This window comes from Lethenteron reissneri, chromosome 2 (genome assembly GCF_015708825.2).
Source record: "Lethenteron reissneri isolate LAM-NWPU_2019-01 chromosome 2, ASM1570882v1, whole genome shotgun sequence".
In the NCBI taxonomy this organism is placed as follows: domain Eukaryota; kingdom Metazoa; phylum Chordata; class Hyperoartia; order Petromyzontiformes; family Petromyzontidae; genus Lethenteron; species Lethenteron reissneri.
This window is the reverse complement of record NC_083780.1, coordinates 1,714,932-1,736,017: the sequence shown is the minus strand read 5'-3', so window position 1 is coordinate 1,736,017 and position 21,086 is coordinate 1,714,932. Positions and strand designations below refer to the sequence as shown.

The window sequence follows — 21,086 nt, the reverse complement described above, 5'->3', positions numbered from 1 at the left end:
CATGGAAGAAATATATTGTGTTTTCGGTAACGTGGCCTCGCGACAGAACGGTTGCCGCTTGTTGCAAGAGGATCATGGTTCGAATCCAGCGACTGCCCTGATTATTACTGCGGGGGTGATAACCGTGATACCGCTACTATAACCTTAGGGATCATCGGACAATCATTTGCGAGAGTATGCCGTTTTGTGCTGGCGTCCAGGTCCAAATGTGGTAAATTTGAAAAACTACAAATTACTCAATTATGATGATACAGCAGCAGCAATCATAGCCCCCTTGTGGCAAAATAATTCCCCGAGTCACTCTTGCAAATGAGACTCATCCTGGTCTCTTGGATTCTAAACTAGTTAAACTGAATAAAATTTTTACTTAACATTTTGGGATGCACTGAAAGTGGTTCAAGTTAAAATAGGCAACAACTAATATGTTACATTAAATCACAGTTATAATCGGGACGTGACAAAACAAGCATGACGTATTTTGTTCACTCCACTAGCAGTTACAGAATTGACTGAGGAAGCAGTTGTCAGGTTAAATACTGCACCCCTATAATACCCCATTAGTGCGACTAAGATGCAGTGATGGGTAAATATAATTTGCAAGCCATTTCAAAGCAGTGGGCCTCGTGTTTACACGGGCCATATTAAATAAAGTTGGCAGCCTTATCCACTCCACGCCTGATCTACAAGCATGCAGGTGTAGTGAGTTCAACTGAGTTGCAGACGTTCACTTTGGAGGCAACACATTTATTAATACCAACACAAAGGGGTAACTGTCCCTTAACCAGATAACAAGCTCTGGTGGTGGACCACCAGGCTAACTACACTAATTACACCGTAATTAGCTACAACGGATCGGACCACAGCTCGAGTCCAGGTCCACGTGTTGGAGAGTCTGTAGGACGTAGAATGTAGATTTTTTTCAGGATGAACAAAAGCAGCCAGTCCCTCTCGGGGACCCAGCTTATATCTTCTGCGGCATGGCTGGCTCTGCCCTTGGCCACGACCACCTTCGAAAATCTTGGGGCAGGATCTCGGACCTGACACGTGACCACCCCTAGCCCCCACCTGGGGGCCCTGTGTAGACTTTACCGGTCACGTGTCCTTCGTGGTCAACCAGAGTGCCACGGCCCTTAGTAACCCCATTCCCATGGCCGGCACTCTCACACCCTATTCTGTCGGGTTCGGCACTGCACGCAGAGCGTGGTGTCATCCAGCACTGCCAGTCAGCGCTCCCCGAGCCCCTCTAGGGCCGGTACTGCACCCACATATGTGGTGCCCACGATGTCAATACATCGCATGCCGTGCCTCTCTCGGGCCGGCATTACACAGTAACATCCGCGATATCACTACACAGGTAATAATGAGTGATTTGTACAAGTCACATAACACATTGCCAATGACTTATTTTCAAGGGCTGCTACATTCTTAATTTTATTTTACCAGGTGAAGTCCACTGAGCTATATAGCTCTTTTTCAGAAGCGACCTGGCCACAAATGATAGCTGAACGAAGTGGCTTATGTGAAAATTGATCGCAGCCAAATACATGTTGAATCTAAATGTGGAGGGAAAAACCTGAGGACCCAGAAAAAAATTGACGCGACCACGGGAAAAATATTCAAATTCCAAATATACAGCAGGCGTCAGGGTTGGGATCGAACTCCTGCATACCAGGCGAGGTAGTTAACATCTAGCCACCGTGACGCCCCATTCTTTGTTCACAGACGTTGCAAATACTTTTCGGCTGGACCTGGTTGCTAAAAAGATGATGGCAAAAATATCGATATGTAAATTCCTGTCAATAGCTCTCTCCGATGCATGTATTCGGTTGAACGCATGTTTTTTTCGCACTGTCCTGACATCACTCCACCTGCTGCGAGCTTCCTGATTTCAGATCTTGGAGAAGCTCCCAGCATGCGCAGCGCAAGCCAAACCCGCATTGGAGAGCAGCACATCACAACTGCGAAAACCTACACAGCATTTGGTCAACGATAGCAATATTAACCGCAACATAAAATACCTTTTTTTTAAACGCCATTTACCACAGCACAAAAAAAAAACCATGAGAATGCACAAATTCGTGAATCGTGCAACAGCCACAGTGACATGGGTTGACATTGCATCTGCTTTAAGTTATGCCTGTTATGCCCCTGGCTCAGGTTCAAGGCTCGCATGAAATGGGTGGTGAATAATGAGCACCAATGCCTGCGTGGTGTTTAAAATGGGGTGACCGGTAAATCGTTACAAAGCATTCTTAAGTGTTTACCACAAATTGCTTGTGGCTGAGGCATTTAAATGTTAAAATATGTTTAGAATTCATATTCTTGGTTCTTTTGGTAAAGTCACGTAGATAGAAAACTAAAATAAAAATAATTAAATTAAATAAAAATGATTTAATTTATAAATTGAAAATTAAAGCAAAAACCCCACAATTAAAATATTAAAATTTAAAATAAATTGAAAAATAAAAGCAAAAAACCCACGACGTTTTGATCGCAACACAGGTGGTCTTCATCAGGCGGAGAGAAAAGAGGGGGCAAGCCTCCAAATGCAACTGCTTATAAGGGTTTCCAAAGTGAGTGGGCTGAGGACGAGAGCTGCGCAAGCAGCACGGGCGGGGCAGCCAACGCTAATGTCGGAGCAGACAATGGGGCCGAGGAAGGGGGCAGAGAGAGGGCAGCATAGATGGGGGGTGGGGCATTGCACCTCGCTACACACATTCACACTGCTGACAGTAGAGGCTGACCAGAAAACACAAATAAAGTCATGACCCAAAGTGGTTGATGACATCTTTCCAATTATTTCTGAGTTTAAAACCGTCGTCTCGGTTGAAATTGTGTCTATAGATGGATGGCTTCGTGAAGGAATCTTTGTTGATAGCCAGTCGGCTTGCAAAGTACCATCGTCTTAGAGAAATCAATTTCATGCAACGAGTATGGAAACCTGACAAGTTAGCGGAAGGTTAGGGGGTAGGAAAAAAAATAAAGATGAATCATCGATTCCTTCCGCAACGCAGTAACAGAGTTCAAATCTTCACTCCCACCACGGCGTTGTGACGCGTTTTGCCTAATTTCTATCCATATCCACCATTGCCTGCTGCAGTGTTCTTAATTGCAAGGTCCGTGGGCCACTGGCAGCCCCAGGTGTCCTTTAGTGCGGCCCCCAGACAATACACAGTGAAAACATCCCATCATGCTTTCAAACCCAATGGCGGCCATCACTGATGTCTTATCAGCGAAAGTGCCCCCCCCCCCCTGAAAATGAGTGAAGAACACTTAGCCTACAGTATGAACCAGAAGAGGTCACTTGTTGAAGGTGGTGGCTCAGAGATGGCACTGATTTCCTCTTCTGCGGGCCCTTCTCGAGCGTGGAGATCTGTGTGCATCTCGCTGTGCGAGAGTCAGAATAGATCCTTCGTCTCGTGGCACCGCTGACAACATCTAGTTACAACTTGGTGGGGGAGGGGGGGAGACAAAACGTCCTGAAATAACCAATGGTGGTCCTGGACAAAATGGTGGACATTCCACGTTTTCATGGCGAAACGAGTATGAATGTATAATGATCACAGTTGATTCTGCACATTACCTTGAATATTGTTTTGTTATAGCCAGTAGTTATTTTGTTTTTAGAATACAAAACTATTGAGAACATGTCTGACCTGTTTTGTGTTTATTTTTCAACGAGGCACTGCCTGAATGTAACAAAGCAGCTTGATAGCCATGTCGATGTGAGGAGCCACATCGGCCAGGTTCCCATTGAGAGGCGAGACGAACTGCGATCCCTTTCACACAATTGACTGGTGTGATGAAGTATGGTCAAACAACCCTCGCCTCGTGACGGACGCATCTAAATGAGTGAAATTGTGAACGTGGGAATGAGTTGACTTCATTAATGTGGATGAGTGATTATGGTTGATCATAACATTGTGTAAAATATTGAATTCTCGAAGTAATTGACGGAATAAGTTCCCTGAAATGAGTGAATAGGAATTGACATCTGCCACTGTAGAGTAAGGGGGGAGGCAGAAATTGTCTGGAATTTGAACAGTCAAAACAATTTAAGCAGAACGTGGTACATGTATATTCAACTCCTTCCACACCTTATGCAGCTAACCGTGCTAATCGGAGGTGCGGGGGAAGGACAACTAAAAACAAAAAGCAGTTCTAAATAAATTCAATCTAGATTTAAAGGTGCGTAGCTCCCAGTGGCTTCCTAGTACGGTATCGGAAGGGAGAACGTTCCAGACGGCCGCAAGTGAAACTGGCAAGAACTACTACAGCCGAAACTCAGCATAAATTGGCGATACTGCTTTGATATGAAAGGTGAAAACAAAATAGTTTAATTAATTTAATAAAACATTTTAATAATCAAGCATCTGCGTGGGGGGAGGAGACAGAATATTGAACACTCCCATGAAAAGGAAAACACAGAATATTGAACACTCCCATGAAAAGGAAAACAATCAGACATTTCGGGGAATGGTCCTCTTTTTGGCAGTTATGGACAAATCTGTAGAGTTTTACTTAAAGCCAAAACGCGAGGACTGCTATGAGTGATTGCGTGCACTGCGTGTGCAATATAACCATCGCGTTTATGTCGCTGCTATTGTTGACACGCAGGGCCATTCGCGGTGTTTATCTATTTCATTTTGTTATTCAATATCATACTGGCCCTCTATGCTTATCAATGGGACCATATTGATTTCCCGTCAGGCGGGGCCGCCTATCCGGGGTACGGTTTCTGAATGCCGCACCGCCGGGGTCACATTGAACCGCCATATTTATGCCCAGCCTCTCCAACGGTGCCGCCCATTGGTTCGTGGCGTCAGCCAATCACAGCACTCCTAGGTCACCGTGCCCCCCCATGAACGTGCCAGGTGATTGGTCAGCTCTTCCTGTCCAGCCACATCATTGGTCAGTTCGCTCTCGCGAGATTTCAGCGACGACCAATAGGAATTCGCCCTTCACTCCACGACCTCTGGCACTCGTTAAGGTTAAAGCTCTGTTCTATATTTGCCTCGTAAGACATTTTTCTCACATTGTTTTGCTTAATAATTTTGTATCCCGCGATGCAGGGGGCTTTGTATTTGTTTAAATTGCCCCCTTAAGTGGGATCTTAAAACACATTGCATTAAAATCACAACACAGACGAGGGTCCCCCTTATCGACTTAACAGCCTGTTGGGGCAGATTCTGTTAGCGAGCAGCACCTATGAAGGGCGGCACCACGCCCGGCCGCCTTTGTCTCCCCAGTAGCGATGTTTCACACACCGCACGAGACCGAGTCGACCTGGGGAGGCAGAATCGGTTTCAAATAATCGTCACGCTGCTGGTGTCGTCTGTGACGGTGAGCGGAAATCGAATCGATTAACCTCATCGATCCCCGATGTTATAATACTGCAACACATGTGTGTTCGATAAAAAAAAAACAAGCACCAAACGGCGACATTTAATCCCCGCGTCCTTTTCCCAACCCCATCGGAGGTCACAACCGCCCCGTGCGTCATCGCTGCGCGACAACCCCACGGCGGCCATCTTGGTGAGGGAACAGCGTGGCGGCTACAGCCCAGCGCACCGCCCGACCCTCGCGTTCGCGATGGGGGCGTGGCTGGGTTTGGGGTTTGGGCTCTCTGCTTCCCTACACAACATGGCCGACTGGTGACGCCCATCGAGTCGGAGCGGGTAAATAGGGGGCGGTGTGAAGTTGCTGCAGCCTCGCTGGACTCAGTCGCTCGCCGCCGCCGCCGCCGCTGCCGCTTAACTCGCTGCTCCACGTCCCCCCCGTGCCTTGCGATGTCATCTCAGTCGTGGTTCTCGGAGGTTCCCCTGGCGCCGCCCGTGGCCGTGTTCCAACTCACGGCCGACTTCAAAGCCGACCCCGACCCCAAGAAAGTCAACCTCGGCGTGGGAGGTGCGTGGTGGCGTGTTCAGGTTGTCATGGTGTGATGCGACTCAAGCGCAGTTTGTCCAGTGACCTGTCAGCGATTTTTGAACCCTTCACGTAGCCTCAAAGTGTACCTAGCCTGGCACAAACGCCACTGAATGATGAACGCCGATTGTTTTCGGGGTCGTATGGTGTGGAGTGTGAGGGAGAGCTGTGTATGGTGGGAGGAGTGGTGGGGTGGTGGGGTCCGTGAGGTGTATGGGGGCTATCCCATACCTGTCAACCCATACGGGTTACCCGTATTATTGTACAGGGAAATTGAGTGTTCAGGTTCATACTGCGTCTATCCGTTTCAATACGGGCAAAATAATGTTGTCTATGTTGTGTTTCTCCCTTGTGATGGAACTTTGTAGGACGAACGTTAAGATTTCTAAGGGCACGGGGTGACGATGTCTAAAGTGGTCTGTAAGAAGGTAGGCACTGATAAGGGGTTGACAGGTTTGCTATCCACTTCGTGGTGAGGTGTATATGTTGAACTTCTTTCGCACGGTACGTAGCAAATCGTGTTAATCGGTTAGGGGTGAATAGCGATCTGCGCCTGTGCGTATGTCTGGTGGGGAGTGTGTCAGCTGTTGTGGTGTGGTGGATGGGGAGTTGTATTCGTGTGCGGGGTGAGAGGAGAGGGGCGAGTGTGGTGCAGATGTCGAGGCGTAATTGGGACGTGCGGTGTGTGAACTGTGCTTTCGGTTTCATTTATTTGGTAATAGCCATGTGAGCCATTCGGCTCTTGAATCGGGTGCAACCGCAACAAACAAAAACATGAACAAGTTTTGAGGTGTGTAAGGAAAACGCTAATACTGGTAGGAACCTCCTGGTTACACCAGCCCACAGGGGATTATTGTGTCCGTCCGTCGTGCAGGGAGGGGCTGGGTGGGGAGGGAGGGACTGGGTGAGGAGGGTGGGGCTGGGTGGGGGGTGGGAGGGGTGGTGCTGGGTGGGGAGGGGCTGGTCACCCCGTGGTGCCCTTATAAAACTCAGCGTTTAATCTACTCACGCCGGCTTGTGCCCGCCCTCAGTCGGGCATATTTGCGGAATACACCACGCCGCCGTTGACCCTGGCCATTGACCAAGCAACCCATCGTTCCTACCAGCTCCCTCCGCAGGAATGTGTTTCAAAAGTAATTGGCAAAACTAGGTGGTTCCGAGATTCGCTAATGCAGTGAGTTAATAGTCTTGCCCTGGCCACCAATGATTGCACGCACAAATCCATCATCCATACAGGTCTTTGATTCGACACTTCATTTGGCTAAGTTCCTCCGAGAATATCGATGGGACTGTCTCGCAAACGGGCATTACGGTACTCTCACGCGGCAAGGCAGTGTAGGAAAGTGCTGGGCCCTTACTGTGGCGACGAGACGTCACTTGAACGCATCTCGGAGGTAGCTATCTAATATCCACTTCTACGGGCCGCTCTCTATCGAATTCGGGGTGATGCACTGCGCCGGGAGTGTGCTATGGGAGGTGGGTCGGGGTTAGGGGTCATCCGTTTAGTTCGTACGCATGGAGGGGGGGGGGTAACCCAAATGCGTGTGCTTGCGTATGGGGGTGACTAATGATAATGTAAGTACGTATAGTAAACGGGGTGGGGGAGGGTGAAGCCTCGATAATAATGTCTACTATATTCGCCTTCAAATTAGAAATATCGTCCGGCGGTGGACTATCTGCTTAAATACGTTAATATTATTAATCCTTGATCTTATTTGTTGGGTCTTTCGGTAAGGTCACGTAGATAGTTTCAAAGAAAATAACAAAAAACGACGTTTCGATCGCAACACAAGCGGTCGTCATCAGGAAAGGGGGGTTAGTTTCTAAAGGCAACTGTTTATAAAGGGTTGAAATGGTTGTAGCCCAAATATCAGCAGCCAGTGTTATTGTAAGTGGTGGCCAGCGACTGCGGCGGTGGTGGGTTTTCCACCAATCAAAGGGCTGCCAAGTAAAAATGAGCACGTTAATGTAAGATCGCCGACCATCCTCCATGGCGAACGCACCGAGGTGGCTATGTTCGTGTGAGAAATTTAATCTGTTAATGTAAAAAATCGGAGAGCCGAAAATAACAACTAACATCGGAAGGTGATATGATGGGAACATCACAGCTAGTTAAGTTAGTTTTTTGTTATTTTCATTTTGAACCTATCTTCGTGACCTTACCGAAAGAACCGAAGAATATGAATTCCTGCAGTCACGAAAGCTTTAAGTCAAGATTTAATCCTTTATCGTTTCTGTGTGGATTAAATATTGGCTGTTCTATAGGATTCGGGGGGCGGGGTGTCAAGCGTACGTATGCATGGGGGGGGGGGGGGGGGTGTAAAAAGTACGAGTGCGTACAGGGAGGGGGGGAGGGGTCAAGTTTTGACAGATTTTTGCGTACGTACTAAATGGATGGCTCCTTACGGGTAGGGTTGGGATACTGTGGGTGTTTATCACGCCGACAGTGTGTTCTGGAAGGAAGTTCCATGTCTGGATAGCAGAGTGAGGACGGAAGCTTCTGTCGTCCATGGAGCATGTTCTGCTATTATTACGCTGCTGACAAAAACTGGGATTTTTAATATCCCACTGAGATTTACAGATCTCCCACTGGAGCTACCAGGAAAAAAAGAGGACTTCCTGGGGAAAACCAGGACGGGTGGCAACCCAAGTTCTCAGTCTGCAGGGCTATGTCCATGCGTTCATGTCACTTGGGGCTATTTAGTCTGGGAGCTTTTCCCATCAGATTGTCACGTTAGTTGATGATACTGGCAGCGGCGCACAAGCACACATCGCAAAAAAACCGCAAGACTTTGGTCAGTGACACTGCCTTTAAAAGGATTCGGATTTGCCAGCTCAGAAGATCAGATTGCCAGTTCAACCCCCCTCACCACTCGCTTCAAAGTTCAACGTTTCCTTGGTGCAGCTGTGACAGATCAGTCACGCAGGTTTTTACTGGGCACTCGGGAGATTACATCTGTGTTTGTGTGTTTTGACTTTTGAATACTTTTCATCCAAGGTCGTAAGTGTAAATGTGTTTACTCTGTCCCGTTATGATTACCCGTAAAGATGATCCAGTATGAATAAAACTTTGGTATTGAGTTTAGTATAACGTTATTTTGCTATTTGAGACTTACCATAGGGAAGTCAGTCTTATTCAAAATGTTCCCTGTGACCTCCCCAGTAGAACTGCTATCCAAGCCCTGTCGTCTCGTCGGCAGCTATTGGGTTTATTGCTCCCAGCTCGCGTGATGGCTACAGGGGTAATAGTGGTGGTGATGACTGATAATGATGGAGATGCTGGTACCGACGGTAGGGTGGTGTCAGGGATGATAACCTTGATAATAATGGAGACTGGTGCCAGTGATGGTGATGAAGACATTGATGACCGGAGATGTGGTGGTGATGTTTCTGTCGGAGGGGTGACCTTGGATCTCCGGGTTGTTCACATGGTGTTAGGATTACCCCGCTACGCTGCTGGTACAGCCTAAGAATTGTTTTCAATAATTAGACTTCCTTTGCCAGTACCAAAATTGAATGATAGGGTTTTCCCCCTTTTTTCTGGCAACAAAACTGAAATCTTCTTACAAGGAATCATGTGTGCATTAACCACAATACTTGTGGTCAAAATGCACACAAAAAACACACTTTGATAAAATATGCATTGTCCTTGAAACTGATTGGTCCACACCAGAGACAGCTTTCTTTTGAGCCTCCTTTTCAATTGGTGCTAAACCACGCCAAAAGGCGTACAGCTCTCCACCTTTTGTCGTCCAGCTGTGCAAGGGGCTGGTAACACCCTCCACCTTCAACTAAATCACTAAAAACACAGAAAGTTCAAACTCTGCTTGTACCAGAGGCGCAGGGAGACAGGTGCCTATATGACATTTCCTAGCCCAGAGGTCGTCAATTGAAATAACAAGAAGAGCCATTTAAAAAAATAATTATATTTAAAAAACTCGAATTCAGGAGCCGCAATGCAATGTGAATACGAGACTGTGGTCCTTAATAAATAATGTCATGAAGCAGTCCTTAGAGGCGAATGCGGCTCTGAAGCCACAGGTTGCCGACCCCTCTACTCTCCAAACCTCATTTGGAACCAAGAGACTGAACCACTTCACCCTCCCCCTCTGGGTTCCTGCAGAAATATAAAAAAACACTGTGGCTGACAACATGCAGTTCTTCTGTCGGGAGCTGGACCGGTACCACCCGGACCTCTGTGGAATACAAGAGGTGCGGTGGACTGGTTCTGGCTCCAGTCACCATGATGGGTGGAGAGTTCTCCACTTGGCTGTTTTTCTGAACAAAAGAATGAAGGGGGTATTGGAGTGCATGGCGAGATCTGGAAAGCTGCGAGTCCCAGGCTCGTGTGGGCGTGCCTCCCCATCAGCAGGAGGCAAGGAAGGGTGGGAGTGGGGCCTTAGGCACACACAGAATATGAGCATCAGTGGAGGGATGCTGATGAGTCAAATGCATTCTATGATCTGTCCCAGGTGTGGGCGAAAGTAACCCCTCAGTATAGTAATCTTTTTGTGTTATTTTAATTCCCGAGTGGGTCATGACGCAGCACCTGGCCCAGATTGATTGTAAGGCATGGGCTAGATCATCTCACGTTCTGGTAAGGATTTTTCAACATCACCTTGTCAAGCACGCTGAACAGAGATTTGCGGAGCCCCAATATGGTTTCAGACTTGGGTGGGTGCCATATTCTCTGTCCGGGCTGATGTGGCACAATAGGATGTGAAGCTTATTAGACTTTCCAGTGACTGGTACTAACAGTGGAGGCGTGTGAAGGACGCTACTGGACAGTTGTAAGTAGTTGGCCTCAAACAGCGGAGAGCAGAGGATTGATGCGCACAACAACAAGCAGAGCACCGGGAGGCTAAAACGCAAGTTCATACAGTAGAGTGCATCGGTCAGTCAACTCATATCACCTTGGTCTGTCCCATGACCTGTCAGCAAGCCTTTGATACTTCACATGGCCTCAAAGTGCACCTAGCATGGCGAATGGTGGCTGTTGTCTATATTTGTGATGGTGCAGTGTACTAGCTACGAACTCACCGACCAAAGTTCCATTTCCATTCACAGCCAACATCAGTGGTGATTATTTTAACTGGTCCCGGGCCTTCCTAAGGTCGATTCAGCCTTAAATAAGTACCTGGGGCTGTATGTGAATATCACCACTTGGGAGACAAACTTGGTCAGGCGTTGTGCAAGCTACACCACCCACTCGAGTGCAATATTTGCCTTCACAGGTGCTCATGAACAGCGCTCGCACCAACAGCCTGGGTAGGCTACACAAGGGGGGGGGGGGGGATCGTCGTCTAAACCTGTGTGTGCGTCCGCGTGTGTGCAGCGTACCGCACGGATGAGGGGCTGCCTTGGGTGCTGCCCGTGGTGGCGCGCGTGGAGCAGCAGATGGGGGCTGGCGTCCTTGACCACTGAGTACCTGCCTGTGGTGGGGAGCCCCTCGTTCACGTGCGCCGCCACTGCCATCACCCTCGGCCACGACAGCATCGCCATCGCTGAGGGCAGGGTGCGTTGGTGCATGCGCGTGTGTTGGTAGGATGGAGGGACGTGCATGGTGAGGTGCAGTGACGCAGTGTAGGGGAGCAGTCGTGTGGTAGCGGTTGGCGCACTGCGCTACGAATCTGGTGACCTGGTTTCGATTCCTGCTCATGGCCAATGCCAGTGACTATTACCTGAATGGGTACTGGGCCTTTTCTAGGTCGACTTGACCTCAAATGAGTACCTGGTGCGGTGTGTAAATATCGCCACTAGGGAGATAAAGGCGGCCGGACGTGGTGTTGGTCACCCACCAACTCGTGCCATGCCGGCCTTTATAGGTGCTCGCCAACGGCACTTGCCCCAACAGTAGTTTGAGGCTATATGGGAGATTTTTACTTTTGTTTGCAGTGACAGTGGTTAGCACAATGTGCTACAAAGCTAACAACCCGAGTGTAATTCCCACTCGCGACCATTAGCAGTGAAGAATATTTGAACCGGTCTTGGGCCTTGCCTATATCGACTCGGCCTTATACAAGTGTAATGATAGGGTGACACCTGCCGGCCTGTGAGGGTAATTACGGTTATAGCTGCATTACATAATGCCTTATTATGAAGGGGCGTATCTGGGGTAAAGGTGAAGGGCCGTGTCAGTTGAGAAGCTCCGGGAACCATCCCAAAGGGTCTAGTAGGTTCTAGAAAGGGGGCGTGGCCAGAGGTGGAGCTTGGCCACACCAAGCAGATATAAGGCGTACCGAACCAGAGCTTCGGGGCTGTTAGTGTGGGGTCTGGGTCCTGGTTGCGTCGCTGCCGTCGTCATCTCTTCACCTTCGACCACGTGGCTGTTCTTCTGCAAGACCAGCTCTGTCGCCGCCGCTACACTCGTCAACCAGCCAGCATAGCGCAGGACAGAGATGGGCTGCGTGTTTGGACAGCCTAGGTGTAGCCGCGTTACGAAGTGTATCGCCCTGTGTGCTCTTACTAAATAAGAAGCCTTCTACTAGACGTGTGTTGTAAGTCGCTCACTACACAAGTGCCTGGCACCATGTGTAAACATCTGCGCTGGAGTGACAAAGGCTGCCGGCCGTGGTGTTGCTCACCCACCCCCTCGTGCGCTGTACTGCTCTGAATGTGCTTGCTAACAGCACTTGCCCCAACTGTCTATTAAGGCTATATGTTGTGGATTTTCTCTCCAACACACAGGTGTGCTGTACTAGTAAAGAATTGGCATGTTCTGTTTACGTGACAAACCTTACTAACCCAAAAAACCTGTATTATAGATGATATTGGTCGCGAAAGCCTACATATTAAACTATATGGGGATGTTTGTCTCTGTCTTTGGAATGTGTGTGGTGATGGCATGGTTTGTGTGTGTAGTCTGTTTGTGGTGACATTGTGGAGTGTGTGTGGTGACCGTGTGGGGGGTGTGGCGAGGGTGGAGTCGTTGCGTCTTGTGCATCTCTCTATTTCTCTGGATGCGTGCGCAGGCCGGTGGGGTGCAGGCTCTGGGAGGCACGGGCGCTCTCCATGTGGGAGCTCAGTTCCTAAAGCGATGGCACACACCCAATGTGCCCGTCTACGTCTCCTCACCCACGTGGGGTGCGGGGTCACAACAACACCATCGCTAAACGGGTTCACCACACCACATAGGGCGTTGCCACAACGCACAAGGCCTCAATATACAGGGGCTTGCCACACCATACAGGGGCTCGCCATACATGTTAGGGACCACACTAATCCTAAGTGTGGTCTTGTGTATTTGGAGATTGTATGTCTCTCCCCGTGGTCGTGTGGATTTTCTCCAGGACCTCTTTTTTTTCCCCTTCCCTCCACATTTGTAAACATGCGTTTAGAGTATCTGGCTGCTATACATTTCCACACGATAAGTCACTTGGTTGACCTATCATTTGTGGCCAGGTTGCTTCTGAAAAAGAGCTGTATAGCTCAGTGGGGCAATACCTGGTAAAATTAAAATAGCAGTTTAGTGTGCATTGCTGGCCTTCATAGGTGCTCTCAAAAAAGCCCTTTACCCAACAGTCTGTTGAAGGCTTCACGGGAGATCTTTGTCTTCGCTCAGAGAACCACAACGCCGTGTTCCGGGATGCCGGCTTCACTGACATCCGCTCATACCGCTACTGGGATGCCGAAAAGCGTGGACTTGCCATTGACGCTCTCATCGCCGACTTCGAGGTGGGGAGACAAAGGCGGCCGGGCACGTGCAGTGTGTGTGTGTTTGCCCAACTCTACGGCATCACCATCATTGCCGCCACCATTCTCATCACCATTGGCAGGATCATTATCATCATCTTTACCATCGGCACCATTACGGTTACCATCACCACCACCACCACCATATTCACTATCAGCACCATTGTCTTCATCGGCACCATCTTCACCATTCGTACCATCATCTTTACCATCCCCATCATCGCCATCACCACTACCACTATCTCTACGATCAACGCTACCATCATCTCCACCATCTGCACCATCTCCACCATAGTCATCTCTACCATCATTTCCACCATCGTTATTATGTATGTACCCACCCGTGTATGTATACGATTGGCTACATACGTGCAAAAGTGTGTTTACCCGTTTGTGTGTTTACCCGTGTGTGTTTGTGTTTACGCGTATGTGTGTGCACTGTGTGTGTTGACCTGTGTCTGTGAACTGTGTGTTTATCCGTGTGTGTGTACTGTGTGTGTGTAGTTAGCTCCTCCACACTCCGTGATGCTTCTCCACGCCTGTGCGCACAACCCAACCGGTACGGACCCCACACCGGCCGAGTGGGACCGCATCTTTACCGTCGTCAAGGTAACGGCCACAGCAGCATAGTGGCTAAAGATCTGAACCGGTCTCAGGGCCTCCACTAAGTCAACTCGGCTGTTAAAAAAATTTGTACCTGGTGCGGTATCATAACATCAGCACTTGGAAGACAAAGGCGGCCGGGCGTGATGCTGGCTATGCGGGCCCCCTCGGGCCTATATAGGTGCTCGCTAACAACGCTTGCAGCAACAGTCTATTAAGGCCACACGGGGGTGGCGGGCGAATCTTTGTCTTTCTGTGCACAGGAGAAGCAGCTCTTCCCATTTTTCGACTCAGCGTACCAGGGCTTTGCTTCGGGAGACCTGGATCGTGACGCGGCCGCCGTGCGTCTCTTCGTGAGCCGCGGCATGGAGCTCCTCTGTGCTCAGTCCTTCAGCAAGAACTTCGGCCTCTACAGTGAGCCCCAGGGGGGGGGGGGCGGTGCTGTGGTAGAGGGATGTGGTGTGTCTTTGTTGTGGCGCCATGGTAGCTAGGAGAAATGAACTACCTCCACTAATATACATGAGGTTGTGGGTTCGATTTGAACCCCTAATGTCTACTGTATATTTGGAGTTTGCATGTCTCTCTCCCCGTGGTCGCGTGGATTTTTATCTGGGTCTTCCAGTTTTTCCCTCCACATTTGTAACCATGCGTTTACAGTATTGCAATACATTTACACATGATAAGCCACTTATTTGAGCTATCATTAGTGGCCAGGTTGCTTCTGACAAAGAGCTATATAGTTCAGTGGGCCTTACCTGGTAAAATGAAAAGTTCAGTTTAGTTTAATGTGAGTCTGTGTACGTGTGTGCCTCTGTGTACCTGCAAGTGTATGTATGTTCATGCTTGTGTGTGTATAGGTGTGTATTCGTGTGCGTATGTATATGGTGGTGGTGGCTTATGCACCCACAGAAAATTGACATCAGTGGAGGGATACAGACAAAGCTGATGAGTCTGATGCCTTCTCTGTGTGACCTGTCCCAGGTACTCGGAATTTAGTTATAATATTAGGTGACTGGTTCCCAAGTAGGTTATGATACAGGCACCTGGGCCAGAGTGGAAGCATGGTCAGATCACTTAATAACGTGAGGAGGCTGCTAGACCTATGCGCAGCCCGTGGGCTTGTAATTGCCAACACACTGTTCCAGCATAGGCGCATCCACACATCATTGATGCATGCCAGGTCCAAGAAAGAACATTTGCTTTACTGCATATTGATGAACAACAAATGTGAGCCCATATCCTTGACACAAGGATCTACCATGGAGCTCATCTGCCCCACTGATTATTGCCGTGTTATCAGTAAGATGCGCCTGCCAGAATTTCACTGGTGTAAGCATCCATCTAGGACTCCATTCAAACCCACAATAGCCTGATCTCGGCTCGCTGATGAAGTTTGCAAGCAAGGATTTCATCATCACTTGTAAATGGGCTTGGCATCATCCCCCCCCCCTCTTTTGATGTCGAGGGAAAATGTGTTCGCTAACAGCAGTTGCCCCAAAAGTCTGTTAAGGCTATGGGGGAGGGATCTATGTATGTTTATTAATATACGTATATCTGTGTGTGTATGTGTGTGGTGCAGACGAGCGTGTGGGAAACCTGGTGGTGGTTGCACGTGACCCTACGCGCCTCCAGGCCATCATCTCCCAGATGGTGATGGTGGTGCGGCCCTTGTGGTCCAACCCTCCTCACCATGGGGGAACCATCGTCGCCACGACGCTGAACAACCCCGCGCTATTTGCCGAGTGGTAAGCTCCAACCAGAGACAGAAAAAAATTCCCTGTATAGTCTAAAAGAGACTGTTGTGGCAAGTGCTTTTAGTGTGCACCAGTGAAGGTCAGCATAACACACCAGGGAGTGGGTGTTCATTACCATGCTCGGCTGCCATTGTCTGCCCACTGCTGATGTTTACACACCACATTAGGTACTTGTTTATGGCTGACTCAATCTTAACGGAGATCCAGGTCCAGTTCAAATATTCGCCACTTATTGATCGTGCGCGGGAGTTGAGCTTGAGTTGCCAGATTCGTAGCACTGCACTGACGCTCCCCCTCTATGCTCCACATACGCTTATATGGACACTCATGATATCCAATGTTGGATGAAGGCCTCGGAAGTAGTTCAGTAATGTCTGCTTCCATGGGCTGTTCCCTAACACGAAGGGTCGCACTGCTCTACCAACGTTCAGAATGGATCTTCGTCTCCTGATAATGCTGATGAGGATATACTTGGGGGGGGGAAAGATTATCTTGAATTTATGGATGATGATGATGATGATGACGACGACTATGGTGCTGTGTCTGATCATGCTGCATGCACGCATGAACAGGAAGGACAACGTCCGCACGATGGCGGAGCGCGTGCTGCTGATGCGTGAGAAGTTGCGGGAGAAACTCAAGAGCCTGGGAACACCCGGAAACTGGGACCACATCACGCGCCAGATCGGCATGTTCAGCTACACTGGCCTCAACCGTGAGTCCCACGCCCTTTAAGACCGATAACGCATCACCGCTGCCTGCCACTGCTGCCGGGTTTTACTGAAATGTTTGGAAAAATATTCCGACATTCCGAAGCGTTCCCTAACACACAGTGAAACGTTGGACATTGTGCCGGTAAAGCACGAGATCAAACCAAAAAATACACCGTCGTGCAACCACAAAAAACCACATGGCGATATACATCATCATCAGTAATCATCATCAACAGCAGCCAATCGAACTTACATATCAGTCAAACTTAATTTGGAGCTTTCGTGACTGCAGGAATTACTCTTTGGTCCTTTCGGTAAGAAAGAACCAAAGAGTTACATATCAGTCATATATTTACTCCTGTAGCCGTCCCGTCTTGTGTCTCCCACCGTGATTGTAACGAGAGGACAGGGTGGCTAAATACATTATTGGAGGATTATGGATGTGAAGTTTAGTTCCCGTCGCCTTGCGTATCACACGGCTGGTTGAGGTGACTGGACAGCTTCACCAAGCGGGACCACGAGTGGGCCATGCAACGGCAACACTTTGTTTGAAAGTGCTCTTTTGGGTAGCCTTTGTATCTCTACAACGGTGACAAAAAGACACCATCAGCCCAATTGCCACACAAGCACCACACTGTTCAATCTGCCACCAGACTTCAGCCAATCTAGCACCTGAAGAGGGGCCCATAAACATGGATTTTACAACTGCTGTCTGGACGTGGCCTAATGTGCACGTGTGGCTTGGGGTCCAATCCCCGAGCTGCTTTTGCATCACATGTACCCTCACCTTGCCTATAGCAACTATATGGCGCATCAGATGCCTCTTGCCACGTGGTATTTTCACCCAAACATAAAGAATGCAGCAGCAAGATGCAGCACAAAACCCTTAACCCTTTCCCGTTCCGATGACGTACGTGTACTGTTTTTCTTCCGATTCCATACGTTTATGTTATCGGAACGGAATCGGAAGCAAAAGGCCATGCGGGAGGGCATGTAGCAGTTTCTTGCCAGGTATCATAGAGTGCGGTCATGTCGCTCCAGTTCTCTGCGGTGAGTACAGTTCAATATCTTTAAAAACAGCAGCGCGATACGCCTCTCTAAATAAAATTAACGCTAACCGCTTGCACGTACTGAGATTCAGTACGTGCAAGCGTACTGCAACTCTCTGCGTAGTGCACAATTACACACACAAATCATCGCAGGTCGACTCGCATCTGCTAGGCTCCGAATATTATGAATAAATTACCCAACTACTAACTTATGTAACGGCTATCAAACCTTGACACATTCGTCAATAAAACTGCCCTGAGAGGGAATAATACTGTCTTCATAGACATTTCGCAAAACAAGCTAAAAAAATGTCTTATTTATTTTTTACTCTCTTAATGGACTCTATAGACTAAATATCCCAGCTCGACCTTTTGTTATTAAGTTTGAATTATGTGCATCGCTTCCTCGTGTTAATCTCACTCTCTCCTCTGCCCCCTTCCTTCGCCTTACAGCCGCCCAGGTGGAGTTCCTCATCAAACAGAAACACGTGTACCTCATGAAGTCGGGGCGCATCAACATGTGCGGCCTCAACTCGCACAACCTCGACTACGTGGCCGAGGCCATCCACGCCACCGTTACAACGGTGGCCTGAGAGCCGCACGGCACCACATGGCACGACACCACATGGCACGACACCACATGGCACGACACTACACGGCACGACACCACACGACACGTCACCGAAGCACCAGGATCTCACCCCCCGTGAAAGGTCCACCAATCACACCGCCTTCATGCTTCGCATTTGCAACGTACCGCACTGTGCACACCACACCACATTAAAGAACCAAGTCCACACCGTTTCATGTTTGTAACATACCAAACAGCGTATAAAACTAAGTACAGCTGACCACGATATGTTCTTATGCACCCGCATCACACCGCGTACACACTCGCACATCACATTCAGAGCATAGATATGCCCATCACTCGTGTATAATTTCTAAACCAAAATAATAAAACACACAGACGCACGTAGGCTCTCGCACGCACACAATGTTCTGGTTACAGAACAAGCCCGCAATGCGGGTGATTTTGGATCACGCAGGACACACAAATGAATATACACTTGATTTTACCTTTTTGTGCGGTGATTTCGTCCAATCTCGGTTCAACTAAAATTAGACTTTAGATGTGGTGGGGACAATAGCTCTGTCAAGTCTTACCACTTTGCATGCTTCATTAGTGCAATATATATTGTATTTACATGGCGCTGTGCTGTAAAAAATATCCACGATCCAAGAACGCTTAATACAGGAGTTGAATTGCAGGTCTGGCTGGCATGGGGTCGTGCGTATTTATTGTCGATAGCGACGTCTTAACTTGCAATGAACAAATAATAGATTTGAATTTTGTTCTCGGACCAGTGTTGCCAAATCCTAGCGATGCAATATGAAAGCAAACCAGTGACAAATCTGGTGACCTGGGACAAGAATGTGATACAGATTTCAGAGCAATTCCAGGTACGTATTAAGGATCCTGCATCTGGGTACGTTCAATACTTGGTCGATCATTGTTTGATTTAGAAGGTCAATTAGTCAGACTGGTGTGGAAGTCAGACTCTTAACTGGTATAGGAATTCAAACTTGAGCCATACTGAGACGCACTGAAAAATTAGGATGAAAGGCTGTGGTGGAGTCCACAGGTCTAACCTATTGACCCAAGACTACCCGGCTCATGACTGTCCACTTCAACACCACCATCTCGCCCGCAAATCGATATGATCCGCGACAACCAAATTCAATAGCATGTTTGGGTGATTCTGTGATTCTCGCAGTGGTAATGCACTAACTTCCATTAAATCTAAAAGGCCTGAAATACGAACTCTGGAAAATGTTTAACCACACGTGACAAGTCTACTTTGCTCATTATATTATATCATCGCTGTAATGTAAGTGAGTCTAAATATTTATTGGACTAAAGTTAAAGTGAAAACGTACATTTCAAGTTGTTCGAAACAGTGATGCCCAGTTTCTAGAAAGTTCTATGAAGACGGAATAGATAGTTGTGGACTCAAAATTAGAAGATAAGAAAATGTTACGTCGGTCACTCGCAAATAAAGTGGTCAATTAACGTGATCTGACCGGTACCCAACCCATAAGCTGTAAACGACCTCACCCACAGTTAACTGGGGACACAACCCAATGCTACACGAGTTGAGGCTTTATTCCAAACCCACTTTGGAGTTCTCTCAAAATATATTTGTCTAGAGTCTCGTACTAAAACTGCTCTTGTGTGGAGTTTGGAGGGATTTTATGCCTGTCAAGTTTGGGTTTTTTTCGGAGAGTGGATTTTTTTGTTACAAGTGTAGTGACATGGAATGGGTCCCTATGGAGCATAGCGCTGATTGCTGGCAGAGAAAGGGATCTGCAGTTGCAGCAGCCCTGTCTGTCAAGCAGGTCATGCGATAAGCAGAGAGCGGGATGTAGGGCAAAGGTGATAGAGGGGGCACGTGAGGTAAGCCTGGGAACCAACTAGTAGGTTCTAGAAGGGGGGCGTGGCTGGGGGCAGAGGGAGGCCACGCCAAGAGGATAAAAGGGGACCCAGAGCGATGGTTCGGGGCTGTTGCTTGGAGTGGAATCCCGTCGGGCTGCTGGAGTCTTCGTCACCGTCTTCACCTCAGCGTTGTCAGGCAGTTTGTTAGCTGTCCTGACTGAAGTATGGTTACCCCTTATAATTAATAGAGTGCCTCCTATTCCTAGTATCACTACACAAGCACTGATGATGCAATCGTAAGTTGCTGGCCTGTGCTACTGGTGGTGGATCAGGAGGCAATAAATGTTCTTTGAAAATCACTTGATAAAGATTAAAGCGCTTTATTTGGTGTCCGTGCGATGCATGAATGCTTGAACCAGCCAGTTCTGATTTTTGTTATCATTGTGCTTGTTACCCAGGAAAACCTCACTGAATCTCGATGAACTTATTCAGGAAAATCCAGCCAAGTTTTTGCAGTTCGGGGCAATGTTGCTGCTGTGTGTAATCCCAAATTAATAATTTTCATCTATTGGAATGTTTGGCTCCCTCTGCTGCAAACCAAGTTAAATGATCCAAGTTAAATGAAAGCGCTGTACAGAGGTGATGGTTTTTATTTAATAGAATATGGCCACGTGCGCTGAAAACTGCTGAGATTGCGCATTGCACTGTAACACTTTTTTATGTTTTTTGCTCCTGCATAGTAAGTGTTATTTCCTAATTGGTTATGCCTCAAAAGTACAGAAAATAGCTATTATTCCCCACAAACTTTGCTTTTGTAACCAGGACAATATTTTGAAATTTACCTATTTTCTAGAACATTCCATAAATGGTAACAAGTACCTGTCTCTTCCCTCAGCTCACCTTAAATATGATT

At 48.1% G+C, this 21,086-nt stretch overlaps 1 protein-coding gene across 1 annotated transcript; it reads left to right on the top strand.

The window, feature by feature from the left end:
• The first annotated feature begins 5,692 nt into the window (after positions 1-5,692).
• On the top strand, positions 5,693-20,532 carry LOC133340548 (aspartate aminotransferase, cytoplasmic-like). Its single transcript, XM_061548846.1, is given in 10 exon segments — positions 5,693-5,907; positions 11,261-11,333; positions 11,335-11,440; positions 12,897-13,008; positions 13,487-13,599; positions 14,122-14,226; positions 14,484-14,634; positions 15,800-15,965; positions 16,547-16,689; positions 18,190-20,532. Coding segments are annotated over 10 exon segments (1,227 nt in total). The 5' UTR covers positions 5,693-5,789; the 3' UTR covers positions 18,330-20,532.
• Positions 20,533-21,086: the final 554 nt, after the last annotated feature.